We start from the raw sequence: 15123 nt of genomic DNA on the forward strand, positions 1-15123 counted from the left end.
AACAACAATCTCAACATGAGGAAACACAAAAGGAAACGCGCGTAATATTCAATTCGAATTAAAATGGGAAAATTGTAAAACAATCGGCACAGTCAGGCAGTCAGTCGTATTTGTTTGCATTCATTTGTATATATTAGCTGCCCCGGACCAGTTGAATGCACTCTCTGCCCATTTTATTATTATTTTTTGGGTGGTCATACAATAATTTGCCCTTAAGTTCGGAAGGGAGTCTCTTGTATTTGTTACCGCAAATAGCTTTGAGCATCTTTACTATTTCCTCTCGATATCAAATTGTGTGAATATGGCGCATCAATCACTTGATAAATCACAACAAAAGCCATATGATAAATAACATCTGGCCAGGCCAGGCCAGAGCAGAGCAACAAAATCAAGTAAATTGTTGTGTACGCTTCAAAATGAAAAGGCAAGAAAACCAAATTAAGTTATGGAAATCTACTTGAGATGCTTTATTTATAGCGGCGCTTGCTTTCTCGCTCCCACACACTCTTTCTATATATATATTGATTGACAATAAGTTATGCACATACTAAGATAATTCCAAGGTTTTACTTCGCGCTCTACATTGGCTGTAACTTTAATTTTAAGCGCAGCTTTAAGTTGCTATAAAATTCGCTATAATTCTATTGCATATAGCCTCATAGTTTTCCAATTCCATTTAACTGCAATAGCAACTGGTAATTTGCACTTGAACAAGCTCGAAATGACAAATGTATATTATTCGACATTTTTCCAAAGAATATTATAAACTCTGCAATCAAAATTTATTTTATTGTATTTTTTTTGTTAACAACATTTGCCTTTAATAAACATTGCAGTCAAAAGTTAGTTGCGCGCTCTCTTTGCTTTTTAAAAGCAGCAACAGCGCCTAAGAGAAATTTACGATATTCGCTGCTTATGCTGCGCTGCTCTTTAGCTTAGACCGTAAATTTAAGCAGGCGCGCGCTCTTAGTTCGAATTGTTAGTTTCAATATATTGTATAGTCTACTAAATCGCACAAAAGCAGCAATAGCTGCAATATAATAAAAATATATAAATTAAATATATTATAAATTAATTTAAGTGCTTGCTTGCATAAATAAATGCCTAAGCAATTTGAAGGCAAGCGCGCCAAATCAAAACTCTATATTTAAATTTTAAAGGCAGCTGCTTATGCTTAAGGCGCTCTCTTTCTCTTTTGACTGCGGCTCTCTTTTGTGTATGCGAACTGTTTGGAGTTCGAAAAGAAATCAAAGCAGGGGCAGCTACACAGATACAACGACTGTGGCTTGAAGTCGTGTATCCAGTAGATACGCGAAGCTCTAACGTTGCACACGCTGCTGTCGGACGGTTAACTGAATATTTATTCCCATACGAGAGCTGAAGCAATGTAGCTCGACTATTCGGTTTTGGCTTCAACACATTCGTTCAACACAGACACTAATACAACGACAGAGTGGCACATACAATTGTGTAAGTGTGTGTGTGTGTGTTAGTGATAAATTTGTGACTCCTTGCATAGCATTTGGAGTTGTGCGTTTTGAGCCAAGAGTGCTTAAGTAGAACCAGCAAAGTAATTAACAAAATTGATTTATATCAATAGTTAAGTCGCTGCCTAAGCACATGCTGGTCTATACTTATATATAATAGCAAAATATACAGTTAAAGTGCGTGTGAGCAGCTAAGCCAACAAAATCTAAAATACAAAATCCAAAAGGCAAATTGCATTAGCCGAAAGGCTTAGCTAACAAATTTAAATATACTTGTATTTATGAAAAATGAAACAAAACAGTGACTAAAATAGCAACCACCTGGGCTAACTTTGCCGCCACCACCCCCCGCACTCGCCGCACGTTCCGTTACCTTGTGCCGCGACTGAGTTTTAAAATCGCTTCACTACACAGAGAACTCGGCCTGCCTGGCTGCCTGGTTGAGTTTTTTGGTCCGGCTTGGGCTGCGGCTCTGGCTGCGGCTCCTGTTGGGGCTGCCGTGCTGCGACTTTGTCGATAATTGGAATTTACGACTGTAGCATAAAAAGCAAAGGAATACACAGACACAGACAGACACAAGGATAAGCCCAGCAAACATGGCCTGAACTGAACTGAGCTGAACGAGGCCTTTCAGCTCTCGTTCTCGTCCTCGTCCTCGTCCTCGCTCTCGTTCTACGCCGCTGCTGTTCGCTGCGGGAATTGTTTGGTGACGCTGACAGTTAACGGTAACGCTGGCTGTTTAGCGTTGGCGTTGCCTGCTACGCCCCGTCCAAAGACTTGAACTTTTTTCCCTGAAACGTGCTCCAAAAGCCAGACAGCGGCCCCAGCCCGAGCCCACAGCCAAGCCCCCCACATTTCGATAGTCGTGCCGTGTAAATATATATATACCTATAGTATAGCTTGGAATTTTTTTTTTTTTGCGTTCTCTGTGGTAGTTGTGCGGTTCAATTGGCCTGTCAGAGCCAGGCGCGTTGATTTGTTATGGTAATAGTTGTCAAATATAGCTACAGCTACGAGCTAAGAGAGAGCACTTGATTACACTTGGCAGCCGCCTGACAAGCGTATTGTGTGCTCTCCATGATTAGTGCGAAAAAAACGAAGCAGCAGCCACTGCCACTGCCACAAGTGTGTGCGTAAATCTTGGCCAATTAAGTGTGGCTTTGTGTCTTTAAACTCATCTGCATGCCTCACTAGCCAGGCCAGTCAGCAGCAGCAGCAGCTTTAACAAACTAAACAGCAAATTGGTTGCTACATTAACTCAGACTAATAACAATAAAAAACTAACAACAATATGAGCACAGCAGCGCATTGAATCAAATCCAATACTAATCGAAATCGCATTGGTGAGTTATCTGACAGCTTCTACTAACTATAGCATATATACTAATAACAATGCGACTGTTGAGCATATTTATGCCTATGTATCTGCATAATCGCAAATTAAGGCTACATAATTAATAAGGCACGAAAATCTCAATGCCCTGTCAGCCATTGATGAAGCACCTGAGCTTTAGCCCAGCACACACAGCACAGCACAGAAACCATTAAAGCCACTATACATATAAATGTATATAAATATATATACAGATCTTTATATATGTATAGAGCTTTGTGCGTGCCACTGCGTGCCGAAAAGTATCAATGTCTGTAATCTTAATTAGCAACACCGCAAGCGGCAAGGGAAACTGAGCAGGGGGGGCCACTCAAACATCTTTTAACATTTTAAACGTTGTGTACAAAATACCAAACCAAAGTCCAAAACCGGTTAAACATATTTTTGTCGTAGTAGTATCGAGTGGTAGCTTTGAGGTGTTTTGTACTAGAAACGGGCAGCGCAAATAAACATCCGCCCCATAGACAGTCAAAGCAGCCGACACGCCTGCTCATAACCGGCTGCCACATCAAGAAGTTAACAAACTGACATATATTAAATATAATATGATGCGTTAATACGCACACAGTGACAGTTCCCCAGAGAAAAAGCCTCCAAGTCGTACTAGCCATGACAATCTGCAGTTGTTGTCGCTCATGTTGCCACTCATGTTGCTGTTGCTGTTGTTGTTGCTTATTATTAAAACATGCTGCAGCAGCTTGCGGCTAAATGCAAATATCTTTACGCCAGCTGCATTCGCACCTTTGCAGCCACTTGAGGCGCCTCATCTCTTTAGTTGGCTTTTATGCTACGTTTTTAATTGTTGCCATTAGAAAGCACTTAGCACTCTTAAGGTTTAATATCACACACTACACACGCTTTAAATTTATGCATAAATTGTGCTTTTAAATTTTAGGCACAGCGTGAAATAGCAAATGGTCAAATGGCATAAATGCATTTTAAATTTAAATTGCTGTAAAAGCGGCATTTAAATTGTTAACTGGCGAAAATTATGTGCATTTTATGTTAAACTATTTCTGGTGGCATAAAAATATTAATAAATCAGCAGGGTTATTGTTTCATTTGTGTTCACATTTTGTGGCAATAAAAAACCATAAAAGCCTAATGAATTTTCAATGAGCAAGAATTCAAGTTCACTGATGATGGATTTGCATTTATAGAACCGGTTCGTCGACCAGCTATAGCCAACTAATTTAATATGCATATCTGGCAAGTAATGTTGCCCATTGTCATTAGAGTTAGCTGGCCAACAACTTGGCTCAGCTGCTTCTTCTTCTTCTTCGGGCCGCATTCATAGGCAAATTGTAATTCTTTTTGTTTTGCTTGCTTGTATATTGTAATAATTAATTAAGTTATAATATTAAATGTCCATAAAGGGGCATTATGGCCATAACTTTTTATATATCCATGGGCGATGCTTGATTGGCCACTGGCTCGGAACCCATAACTCTTATTGTTATCAGCACAGAGATCTAAGCTTCAGCTCTATAAGGCACACTCAGTTCGGTTTATCGACTTTTGCCTTTTGCCGTTTGCCTTTAACGTGTGTCACATTCCGTTGACCATCTTCATCATCGTTTCCACCATCATCATCTTCATCATCATCGGCGTGCGCACAATTTATGGTCGATTTAGGAAGCAAACCAATCAAGCTTACTTTCATAGTCAATCTAACTTCACATATACTATCTTAAGAGTTACGTGCTAGGTACTCGTCTGGCTCTTTTAATTCCCGAATTTTGCACGTGGTGCTAAAGCGTAAATTTCACAAATATTTATACAAAGAAAGCCGCTATTATAACGTCATGAATTTCAATTTGAGCAATGAGCTCATTCATCAAAAGGCGAAAAGGTTTATTTCACTTCTTTTCATTTTAACAATAATGGGAATTATTGAGTTGGCTTTGGGGCACATTACTCATAATTGCCGTGAAATGTTAAAAAACAAACGCGAAATAAACTTGAAGCGAAAAGTCTTTTCATGTAGTAATATTTTATAAAACGTGCGTATTTGTTAATGTGCGCGTTGATGTAGCATTTAGCTTATAATAAGCGGCCATGGGTGTAGACAAGAGGGAGCAGCAAAGTATTTACATCATAACTGGCTACTTCTATGCTTAAGGCTAAACGAATTATGAAAGCGTTGGCAGCATTAATAACTTTTTGTCATAATTTGCTCAAAACAGCCGATTTTCAAAAGTTTTACTATTTTATGCTCGTATTGTTGCTAAAAACATAATTGCATCATTGCATTTAGTATCTTGCAACTTTTAATTTTTTGTTGAAATTTTCAATTATTCAAAGGGGTAACATCACATTTTTCGCCAAAATATCAAAAATCTTTAAAAATCCAAATTTAAATGCATTTTTATTTAAAATATTCTTACGAGTATAAAAAGGTATAAAACTCCAAAATCCGACTCCATTTAACTAAGTTACAGCTTTAGAAAGTTTGATATTTGCATGAAATTGTCATGTTTGTTTACTATTTTGTTCATAACTTGGTTACAAAAATTTTAAGACAAACACTTTTAATGCTCATTTTAATTGTATTTGCCACGCCAACGAAATGTGGTATAAAACATATCAATCAGATTTTTTTTCCTGAGTTATAGCTTTTCAAAGTTAAAAATTAAAAAAAATTTTCGTCAGCAGACGCTTTTTAGTCATAGCCTACTCAAAAATCAATCGATTCTTATATATTTCACAGTTTTATGTTCGTATTGATGTTAAAAACAAAGTTGCATTATTACATTTTGAATTTTACAACTTTTAAATTTTTGTCGAAATTTACAGGGGTAACATCACATTTTTTTCCAAAATAACGAAAAAATTAAAAACCACCAACATGAACAGGAACTAATAATATGAAGTCCTTCGAGTCTAAAAAGGCCTAAAACTCTTTAATCCGATGTTTTTTGACTGAGCTAGAGCTTCTCAAAGTTAAGAGAGAACATCTTGATTTTAGCCCAAATTGCTTACTTTTTGGCCCGCATAGCGACTTAAGCTTCTTTTAAACAAACAAATTTATGCTCATTTGAACTGTGTGACTTAAAATAACTAAAAATAGCATAAAATAATCAGCTTTGATATAATTTATCTGAATTAGAGCTTAGCAAAGTTCAGAACAAGTCGGCAGCAGCGCTTAAATGCTTTTTATACACTTTGACATTTTTGTAAAAAACAGGGAGAAGGAGGCGTGGCAGACCCCATAAAGTATATATATCTTGATCAGCAAGACAAAGATTCGATTATAGCCATGTCCGTCTGTCCGTCCCGTCCGTCCGCGTCCGTCCGTTCCGTCTGTATGAGTGCGTGTTCCTCAGCAACTATAAGAGCTTAGAGGCAAACCATTTGGTATGTAGGTTCTATATCCAGGACACTACGCTTTATTTTATTTTTTTTTATTTCTTCCCCCTCCCCCGCCAATCGAAAAAAACGATATATAAGGGCAGTAGAAAAATCTTAAAAAATAAAAAAATAAATCACAAAATTGCCTAGTCATGTTGTGCAAGTTGTGCAAGTTTCAAAACGATCGGTCAAATAACTTAGGAATTATTTACTTTTCAATTTCAATATAGACAGCGGGATGCAACGTGCTGACGGCGCCATACAAACGACGCTGCCGACGCCAGCGGCGCCGTCGCTGCTGACGCGACAGCGAAAACGAGCTGTGACGCGTCCGCTGTTTGTGTGTATGTGTTTGTGAGTGCATTGCTGTGTTTGCTGCGATGCCCTAGTCAAAGTGAATTTAAAAGTTGGTGGCGCCCAACTTTAACCTGTCCACTTGTTTTGTATGTTCGCGTTAAATATAATTGTGCCATTGATTAATAGTACAACTAATTAGTGTGAGCATTAACGTAAATATTTCTTTATCTATTATAATTTTGTAGCAGCTTTGCTTAAATGTTTATTATCTAGCGCGGGATGGAGAGGGGGAGGAGGATGGCTACGCATCTGTGGCTGGCATATTAATAGCACTAAAAGCTTTTAAGAGTTCAACCACAAAAAGCCGACGTTTTGCTCGGCAGTAAACTTTTTGTTAATACCAAGAAATTCATTTATTTATTCATGCATTTAACCATGGACAGTTCACAGTCGACAGTGGTCGGTGGTCGAGAGTGAGAGAAAGAGAGAGCGATAAGCGAGTGCTGGTTAGTCGACAGTTGGTAGTGAACTGCTTTGGGAAAAGTTCATGTTGAGAAACGCACTTTATTTTTAAGTTTGAATTTAGCGACCGTTGCAGAAATTTGAATATTAACGATCGTTTTGTGTAAGTTGGAAATGTACCGATATTTCTATGTTCAGCAGCATTGAATTCGCCGTGAAACCGGTTTGAGGGGCCATAAATCTTCATTAGAACTCTGCCGAAATTCAATTTGCATGTGTGTGTGCACATGTATGCATTTTTCCGTTGCTTTGACGAAATGCGCGCACTTAAAAAAAAAGAAAACCACTTCCACGAAATTATTATTGCCTGCGCAATCAAGTAGGACAAGTAAGTGATGCCTAATTTCTTTTCAGTGTATTAAATAAAATGGAGCTAACGGCATGTTTACTTATGTTAGTGTTTGCTTATTAGTGTATTGGTGATTTGCAGCGTTTCGAACGCCGCTGTTCTAGGCTTAAGTTGCCAATTGCAAATTCGCAGCAGTTGGAGCAGGACGTGCTAGTGGCAGTCTGAAATTATTACCAAAGAGTTCAAATTAAAACGGAAATAAAAATAAAATACTTTCATTAATACCTTGAATAATTAAGGCGCAGAATAAATATTTGCAACTCCATTGCCTGGCAACGTTAACACCGAATTCTTTTTCGCTTTGCATTGATTGACAGTTGGAAAATACAAAAGTATGCCTTTGCCATTTGCCACTTGCCCTCGCCGCTTGGCCACAATGGAAGCAGCAGCAGCAGCAGCGCCAATGAAATGTTTATCTCAATTAATATGTGAAAGACAAACAATTTAACAAGCGCGCACACACGGCTCACAACAACGAACACGCATACGCCACATACGCCAGCATCCACAACAATACGCAACGCGCAATGCGCAACATGCGGCGGCAGCCAAAGCACTCCAAGAGAAAAGCAGTAAACAGCACAATGCAGCAGCATCAGCAGTCGGCACCCTGGAGCTTGTTAATCTGCTGCTGGCTTTTGCTCAGCTGCAGCTGCAATCAGGTGCTGAGCTCTTACCTGGAGCCCGACGAGCTTATACACGAACTGGATCGCCCAGTGCCGCTGACATCGGTGCAAGGCGTGCTTGGCCGTCAGGCCATGCTGCCTTGCGATATAACGCCGCTGGAGCGCGACGATGCCGTCTATATGGTGCTCTGGTTCCGCGAGGGCGACGGCGAGCCCATTTACAAGTAAGCTACCCAGTTGCATGACACACACACACACATATTTGCAGCTCTCTTATGTATGCTTATTGCAGCTTTGATGTGCGTGGCCGTCAGTTTGGGCAGGCGCGTCTTTGGTCCTCGCCGCTGGCCTTTGGCACGCGCGCACATTTCAGCAGCACCTCGCACCCGGCGCAGCTGAAAATCGACAATGTGCGCATCGAGGATGAGGGCGTCTATCGCTGTCGCGTGGACTTTCGCAACTCGCCCACGCGCAATCTTATGATAAATCTCACTGTCATCGTGCCACCCGACCGACCCATAATCTATGAGCCCAACCGGCACGACAAGACCAGCAATGTGGAGTCCTTCAACGAGGGCAACGACATTGTGCTCGTCTGCGAAGTTTCCGGCGGTAAGCAGCGCCAATCTCGAAAGCAAACAGCAGCAGCTAAGTCACACTTTTGCTTGCAGGTCGTCCACGTCCGAATGTTACTTGGTATCTGGACAACACGGTCATCGATGAGTCCTTTGATCAGCGCGCAGACGGCAAGACTATCAATCACTTGTCCTATCCCAACATTGGCAGGCAGCACCTGAACGCGCGTCTCGTGTGCGTTGCCAGCAATACAAATCTCATGCCACCGAACAACAAAGTTGTTATCCTGGACGTCAATTGTGCGTACCAAGTAACCAAGCAGCAAGTCAACACTATTACTAACAACTATTAATCTTGCAGTGAAACCAGTTGCTGTGCATATACTGACCAAGGATCGCTTTGTCTCCGCCGATCGCACCTATGATATTGAATGCAAGAGTTCGGGCTCGAAGCCAGCGGCGGTAATCAGCTGGTGGAAGGGTAATAAGCAGCTCAAGAAACAAACCAAAAATGTAAGTTCACCCGTTCAGTTTGCAACAGTTTTGTAATCAAAAGTTTGCGTCCTGGCCAATGCCAATGCATTGCTTATAATTAGCGTTATTTGCTGTTGGCCATTCGTTTTCGCTTTCATTTGTATTATTCATTTGGCTAATGGACTCTGTTTGCGCTTCTGTTTTTAGTTTAATGAGCCAGACAATCAATCCTTAAGTATACTGACGTTCACGCCCAGTCGCGAGGACGATGGCAAATATTTAACATGTCGGGCAGAAAATCAATTCATCGATGGCAGCTCCATAGAGGACAAATGGCGTCTCATTGTGCACTGTAAGTAGCCAAGCCAGACGAAAGAGAGGGGAAAGAGTGAGAGTGAAAGAGTGTGCTTACAAATTGAGAGCAGCGTATACTAATTACCGTTGAACCCCAGACTTGAGTATATTGTTAATTATGTGTGTGTGTGTTTGTCTGTGTGTGTGTGTTGCAGACCAACCCACCACCATGCTAAAGATGGGCTCCTCACTCAATCCGGACGACATTAAGGAAGGCGACGATGCCTACTTCGAGTGTATTGTGCAATCGAATCCCAAGCCCTACAAGATGTCCTGGTTCCACAACGTAAGCATTAAAGCCCAAGCCATCGTTGCCATTGATTACTGACCACAATCTATAATTAGGGCAAGGAGCTGCAGCATAACATCAGCGTGGGCATTATATTATCGGATCAGTCGCTGGTGCTGCAAAGCGTTTCCCGCGCCTCCGCTGGCGACTACACTTGCCTCGCCGTCAACTCCGAGGGCAAAGGCCTTAGTAATCCGGTTACATTGCGCATACGCTGTAAGTAAATGACCAAACCCGCTCTCTGCTCGCATATTTTTGGCATTGACTACGCTAATGAAATGTACAATTTAAGCTGCTGCTTAATATGGCAACGGCTACGGCTACAGCTACGGCCATGGCTATGCATTTGCGTAGTTGGCGTTGTGCCAAGCGCTGGCATTTGCCAAAAACTAAGCCACGCCCACGCTCACAGCCGGCAGGACACGTTAATGACCAAGATTATGCCGCAATGAATGCATTGCCTTGGCAACGACGACACTCATTCCAAATGAGCAGACGGCAAAGCCAAACGGCAAACGATAATAACTGCATAGCCAAATTCTAAATTAATTCATAGCCATAGTTTTAGTTTTAGCTGTAGTTGTAGTTTAATGTTAAAGCGTTCAATGTATTTTGCTCTTCTAGACGCACCCATGTGCGCCATTGAGCACGAGGAGCTGCTGGGCGCGCTGAAGCACGAGACGCTTTCGCTCAAGTGCGAAGTGGACGCCTCGCCGCCCGCCGACTCCTTTCACTGGACCTTCAACTCATCCGGCGAGCAGACAGAGCTGCCCGCACGCCTGCACTCCAGCGAGGTAAGCAAGCGCTCATTGTAATTGTAAGCAGCTTGAGCCATTCACTAGAGTCAATTAACCAAGTGTTAACTTGACTTGAAGCGCGCTTAAGTTCGTTGCTGCGTTTTTTGTAATTGATTTTCAACATTGCATTGCAGACGGGCATGTCACGCTTGAACTACACGCCCAGCACGGATCTGGACTACGGCACCATAAGCTGCTGGGCCAAGAACTCCATTGGCATGCAGAAGAGTCCCTGCGTGTTTCAAATTGTAGCCGCAGGTAGGTTAACTAATAAAAATTAATTTTTTATTGCGCTACAATAATTTTGTTTGCTTAGGTCGCCCATTTCCGCTGCAGAACTGCACGGTAAACAATCAGTCCATGGACTCGCTGCAGGTGGACTGCATCGAAGGTTTCGATGGTGGCTTGCCGCAGAGCTTTATGCTGGAGCTGGTGGAGCTGAGTACACTGCGTCTGGCCAGGAACATGACAGTTGTGGTAAAGCGTGCGAAAAATAATATTTAAGACATGAAAGTTTATTGATTTTACTTGCAGCACACGCCTGTGAACTTTATGATTGATAATCTGGATGCGGCGGCCACATATCGCATGATTATATTCGCCGTCAATGCCAAGGGGCGCTCGGAGCCAACAATAATCGATGACATTAATTTCAAGGGCGTGGCTAAGCTCACAAGTAATTAATTGAAATTCAAATACAAGAGCTTAGCACAACTAAATTTATGCAAATTGCAGGCAGCTCCACGGGCCTAACGATGCCGCTTTCACCATTTCTGGCCGGCCTAACGCTCTTCTGTGGCCTGCTCTTTGCCATATCCTGCATTATACTGGCCGCCATCTATAGAAGATATTCAAATCGGTAAGCAGCAGCTGCTCCACCCAAACACCCCAACTAGGCACTTAATGTGCTTCCAGCTTTAGCTCTCGCTCTCTAATGCGCTTTATTTGCAGCCACAACGATAACAATCTCAAAGCTGTGAAGCACACACAATTGGCCATACCGCCAGCTGACTGCCAGCTGGATCCATTGCAGCCAAATGGGCAGCCAGGCATAGGACAGCAGGAGCAGCACCACTCGAGTCAGCATCAGCCACAACAGCAGCAGCAGCAGTCGCACCTGCTGCCAATTAATTGTGATAATCGTAATGCGGTCGATTGCGGCAACTTGAGCGAGGTGAACGTAGAGGGTGGCACTCGCCACCAGCTGTCCATGGGCAATGATACACTGCGCTCCACGGCGCGCAGTCGAGCCAATGCCAGCGCACAACTGCTGGGCGGCGATCCGGCCGACATAGACGATACAGATCCAGACGTTATACCCAATCAGTATGGTAAGTAGCTCAACTTTAAACTTATGCCAGCTGCTGCATTTCTCGCTGTGTATTTTTTTTTTTAAAGAAAAACGACCGCTTAAAGCGCTGGTCGCCTCGCCAGGCTTTGCCAGCTCCTCGACGCGACTGATGCAGCGTGATTACAGTCGAGAAGCAGCAGAGAGCGGTGGCCTCGTTGGCCTGGGAGCTGCGGAGGCCAGCAGCATTGGCCTGCTGAGCAGCGGCTCAGGCAACGAAGTGTTCCACTATACCTTCCGCCCAAGTAAACAAATCGTAAGTAAAATATAACATACATTTTTAATAAGGTGCTGGTTGGCTACTCACATTTCTCTCTATCTCATTTGCTTACTGTCTGCTTAGAGCTATGCCACTCTCAATAAGAAGGGCATAACCACCTGTAGTCCGCCGCTGGGGTCTTTAACTTACAATGTAAGTACATCGACGCCATCCTCATCATATCATCTAACGCCGCAGCCCATGGAGGTCAGCTTGCTGAGTCCGAACAATGCATCGGTGACATCGTCATTAAGTGAGCATCGCTTTCGGCCCGAGATAGTAACCACCTCGAATCGCATACAGGAAAGTTGTATATAAGCTTTGCACATCAAATATCATAATATATATAAGTATGAGTGTGACTTTAAATTGTTTAATTAACTACACTTGAGAGTAAATAGTTTATACGATGATGAGCATGATTTGAGGCAAGACTTCTATCGACTGTAAGCCTTTTGTACTGTTGTATGCGTGTGTGTATCTGTGTGTTTGTATCTAAACTATTGCACTCGTTGTAAATAACTTGTTGTCATTTGTTATAGTGAACGTTAACTCTCAAACATATTAAACAATACAATAATATACATATCTTTTGTATGCAAAAAGTATTAAGACACACACAACAAGAATTCTGTCAATTTAACAAACATTATATAAGCCTACCATATCCATTTCCATTTACATAAAACATATCCCCCGAGCCATCAACAAACAAATTGCTTCAACTAAGCTAACGCTAATCCCGAATACGTGGTCAATGTTGTAAGCCTAAAAGAAACAAAAAAACAAAAAAAGAAAAGAATATATAATTTATTTGTGCTTGTATTAAACATAAACAGGAACTGCACTGCTCCAGACCCAAACGACTGCGAGTTCGAGTGCGCGAGTCTCATTTGTGAGCTGAAAACCAAGTTGAGAGCTCTCCTACTCTTCGAAAGTATTATCAAGTTAATTTAATTTCAATTACTTACCTGCTGAATTAAGCACATACATAGTATATATGAACTAGACTAAGCAACTAGCACACTAAGTTTAATTTAAATGTATATAGCTCCTAGTTTAACTGAAAGTAGCTGGGCTTGAGCATTTACTGTCTTCACATGCGCGTAGAGTGAATATTTAATTGGAATTTATTAAGTTTAATTAACTGTACATAAACGAAATACTTATGCATTTAGTATAAACTAATTAACCAAAATATAGTCAAGCAAAACTAGAACAATTGACCCACAAAACAAAAGAAAATGAAAACTTTGCGTACATATTCATCTGTGTCCTCACCAATAATGGTACTAGGTTTAACAATTGGCTATAATCTCAACAGACTTCCTAACTATATATATATGTATGCATAGTATAAATGTATATTCTACTTATGTACGCTTCGTTTTCGAGTGTGTGCAGTAGAGTTAACGATAAATGTTTTGAAGTATGAATGTCTTAGTAAATTTATGGCCAATATATATATTTTAAGCTTAAGCTACAAGCATAAATTATGATATATGAACATAGCAAAGTTAGTCTAAATACACTCGAATAGTTATTTGAGCAAATTACTATAAATGAAATATACATAAATGAATGATTGAATAAAACTGAGCATAAAAATAAATTAAATTAAATGAATAGCACTTTCACTTGTTCTTGTTGTTGTTGATAAACTTGCGTCGCTTTGATAAGCACTTGGGCAGCAGGAGGAATATACAGACTCAAACCCAACTCCTGCGGCACTAGTACTTAGGAAAGCAAGACGTGTTTTTAACGGTGAGTATATATTCTTAGAATTATAATATTTGTTTGAGTTATTAATAACGCACTCACACTCACTCACACATCTGTTTGAAAAATATATCATGCCACTGCCCCTAAAAATGAAACAAAACAAATCTTGCATTCAGCGCCCCAGCCCTATCTCCCTCTTTCCACTTTAAATTTGTGTGTGTGTGTGTGTGTGTTTGTCATATATGGCGTATATATGCTATGGCTAGTAACCTCTTGCACATAATACATAAGTTTATTAAATTTAAATTGGCTTAATTGACCCTCATTCGTTTTCCGCTGCGACTTTGCCATGCCCACTCCCCATCCACAAGCGCCTCGCAGCAGACAACAGCGACAATGTGGACAATTCCACCTCCTGCTCCGCTCATGGGTTTTGTTCAATTCAGCTCTGTATATTGCGTTTGTTTTGTGGCTCTGGCGCGCATTCAAAGTCAATTGAATTTAAACGAATAAAACAACACACAATGCGCCATAGCTGAGATCTCTTATTGTGTTGCTCACTGGCTCGGCTCACTTGATTGAGAGCTTACAGTCTACATGGGCGTCAAGTGGCCGTAGCCGAAGTCTTTCCAAAAATATGCAACAAATTGTCAGCTTAAGCAACAATTGCAATTGCACATAAATTAAAGTACAGTGTGTGTTAATGCAAAAGGCACAATTTAAATATTTAAACATATGACGAATGCAGCAATTGATAGCGAAATTTCATTTCCTGCGCATGGCCAGCCCAGCATTATGTAAAAAATTGTTTTATGAAAATTGAATTACAAAGATAAGTACAGCACAGTCGGACTTACCATAAATAAAAAGCAATTGCTATACAGTATTAACTTTAAATTTGCTGCAAAGTTTGCTAAATTTTAAAACCAATTTGTTTGTTCACTTCACTTTTTGCTGTTTTTCTGTATTTTTGCTATTGAGAGATTGACAATCCAAGAGCAACTGAGAGCACAGTCCGCGCTCCAAGCTGACGACAAACACCAAAACTCAACGATTATGATTATCGCGCCTTCATTGGGGTCTTAACCTCGCTCAGAGCTCAGAGCACGGTCCAGCCCATAAGCTGCAACGTCTGCTTTGGTTCTGTCTCAGCATTTATATATATAGAAATATATATATATATCGCTGCTGTTGCTCATGCTGGGAATCTAAAGTGTGTAAAGCACACAGTTTTATTTTCTTTTAATTTCTATATAATATTCAATGCTCAATCTTTAAAC

The 15123-nt window shown here is 41.0% G+C and overlaps 1 protein-coding gene across 3 annotated transcripts; it reads left to right on the plus strand.

Annotated features, from left to right (window-relative positions):
• The first annotated feature begins 1318 nt into the window (after nucleotides 1–1318).
• On the plus strand, nucleotides 1319–13713 carry LOC108604537 (neural cell adhesion molecule 2). Of its 3 annotated transcripts, none has more exons than XM_017994054.1 (16): nucleotides 1319–1470; nucleotides 7717–8249; nucleotides 8318–8637; nucleotides 8697–8900; nucleotides 8962–9113; nucleotides 9282–9426; nucleotides 9584–9714; nucleotides 9774–9933; nucleotides 10342–10511; nucleotides 10649–10772; nucleotides 10831–10991; nucleotides 11049–11190; nucleotides 11250–11373; nucleotides 11466–11845; nucleotides 11913–12118; nucleotides 12206–12907. In XM_017994054.1, exons 2-16 carry the CDS (start codon nucleotides 7927–7929, stop codon nucleotides 12437–12439), a joined length of 2976 nt encoding a protein of 991 aa, XP_017849543.1. In that variant the 5' UTR covers nucleotides 1319–1470; nucleotides 7717–7926; the 3' UTR covers nucleotides 12440–12907. The 3 variants fall into 3 exon arrangements, with proteins under 3 accessions (XP_017849543.1, XP_017849544.1, XP_017849542.1); XM_017994055.2 differs by lacking the exons at nucleotides 1319–1470; nucleotides 12206–12907 and adding exons at nucleotides 2627–2830; nucleotides 12961–13713; XM_017994053.1 differs by lacking the exon at nucleotides 1319–1470 and adding an exon at nucleotides 2629–2830.
• Nucleotides 13714–15123: the final 1410 nt, after the last annotated feature.

This window comes from Drosophila busckii, chromosome 3R (assembly GCF_011750605.1).
Source record: "Drosophila busckii strain San Diego stock center, stock number 13000-0081.31 chromosome 3R, ASM1175060v1, whole genome shotgun sequence".
In the NCBI taxonomy this organism is placed as follows: domain Eukaryota; kingdom Metazoa; phylum Arthropoda; class Insecta; order Diptera; family Drosophilidae; genus Drosophila; species Drosophila busckii.

Coding starts and splice junctions, on each gene's coding strand:
- LOC108604537 (XM_017994054.1), top strand. CDS start 7,927: ATGCGCAACATGCGGCGGCAGCCAAAGCACTCCAAGAGAAAAGCAGTA. Junction 11,374..11,465: donor TATAGAAGATATTCAAATCG/GTAAGCAGCAGC, acceptor CTTTATTTGCAG/CCACAACGATAACAATCTCA. Junction 11,846..11,912: donor CGTTATACCCAATCAGTATG/GTAAGTAGCTCA, acceptor TTTTTTTTAAAG/AAAAACGACCGCTTAAAGCG.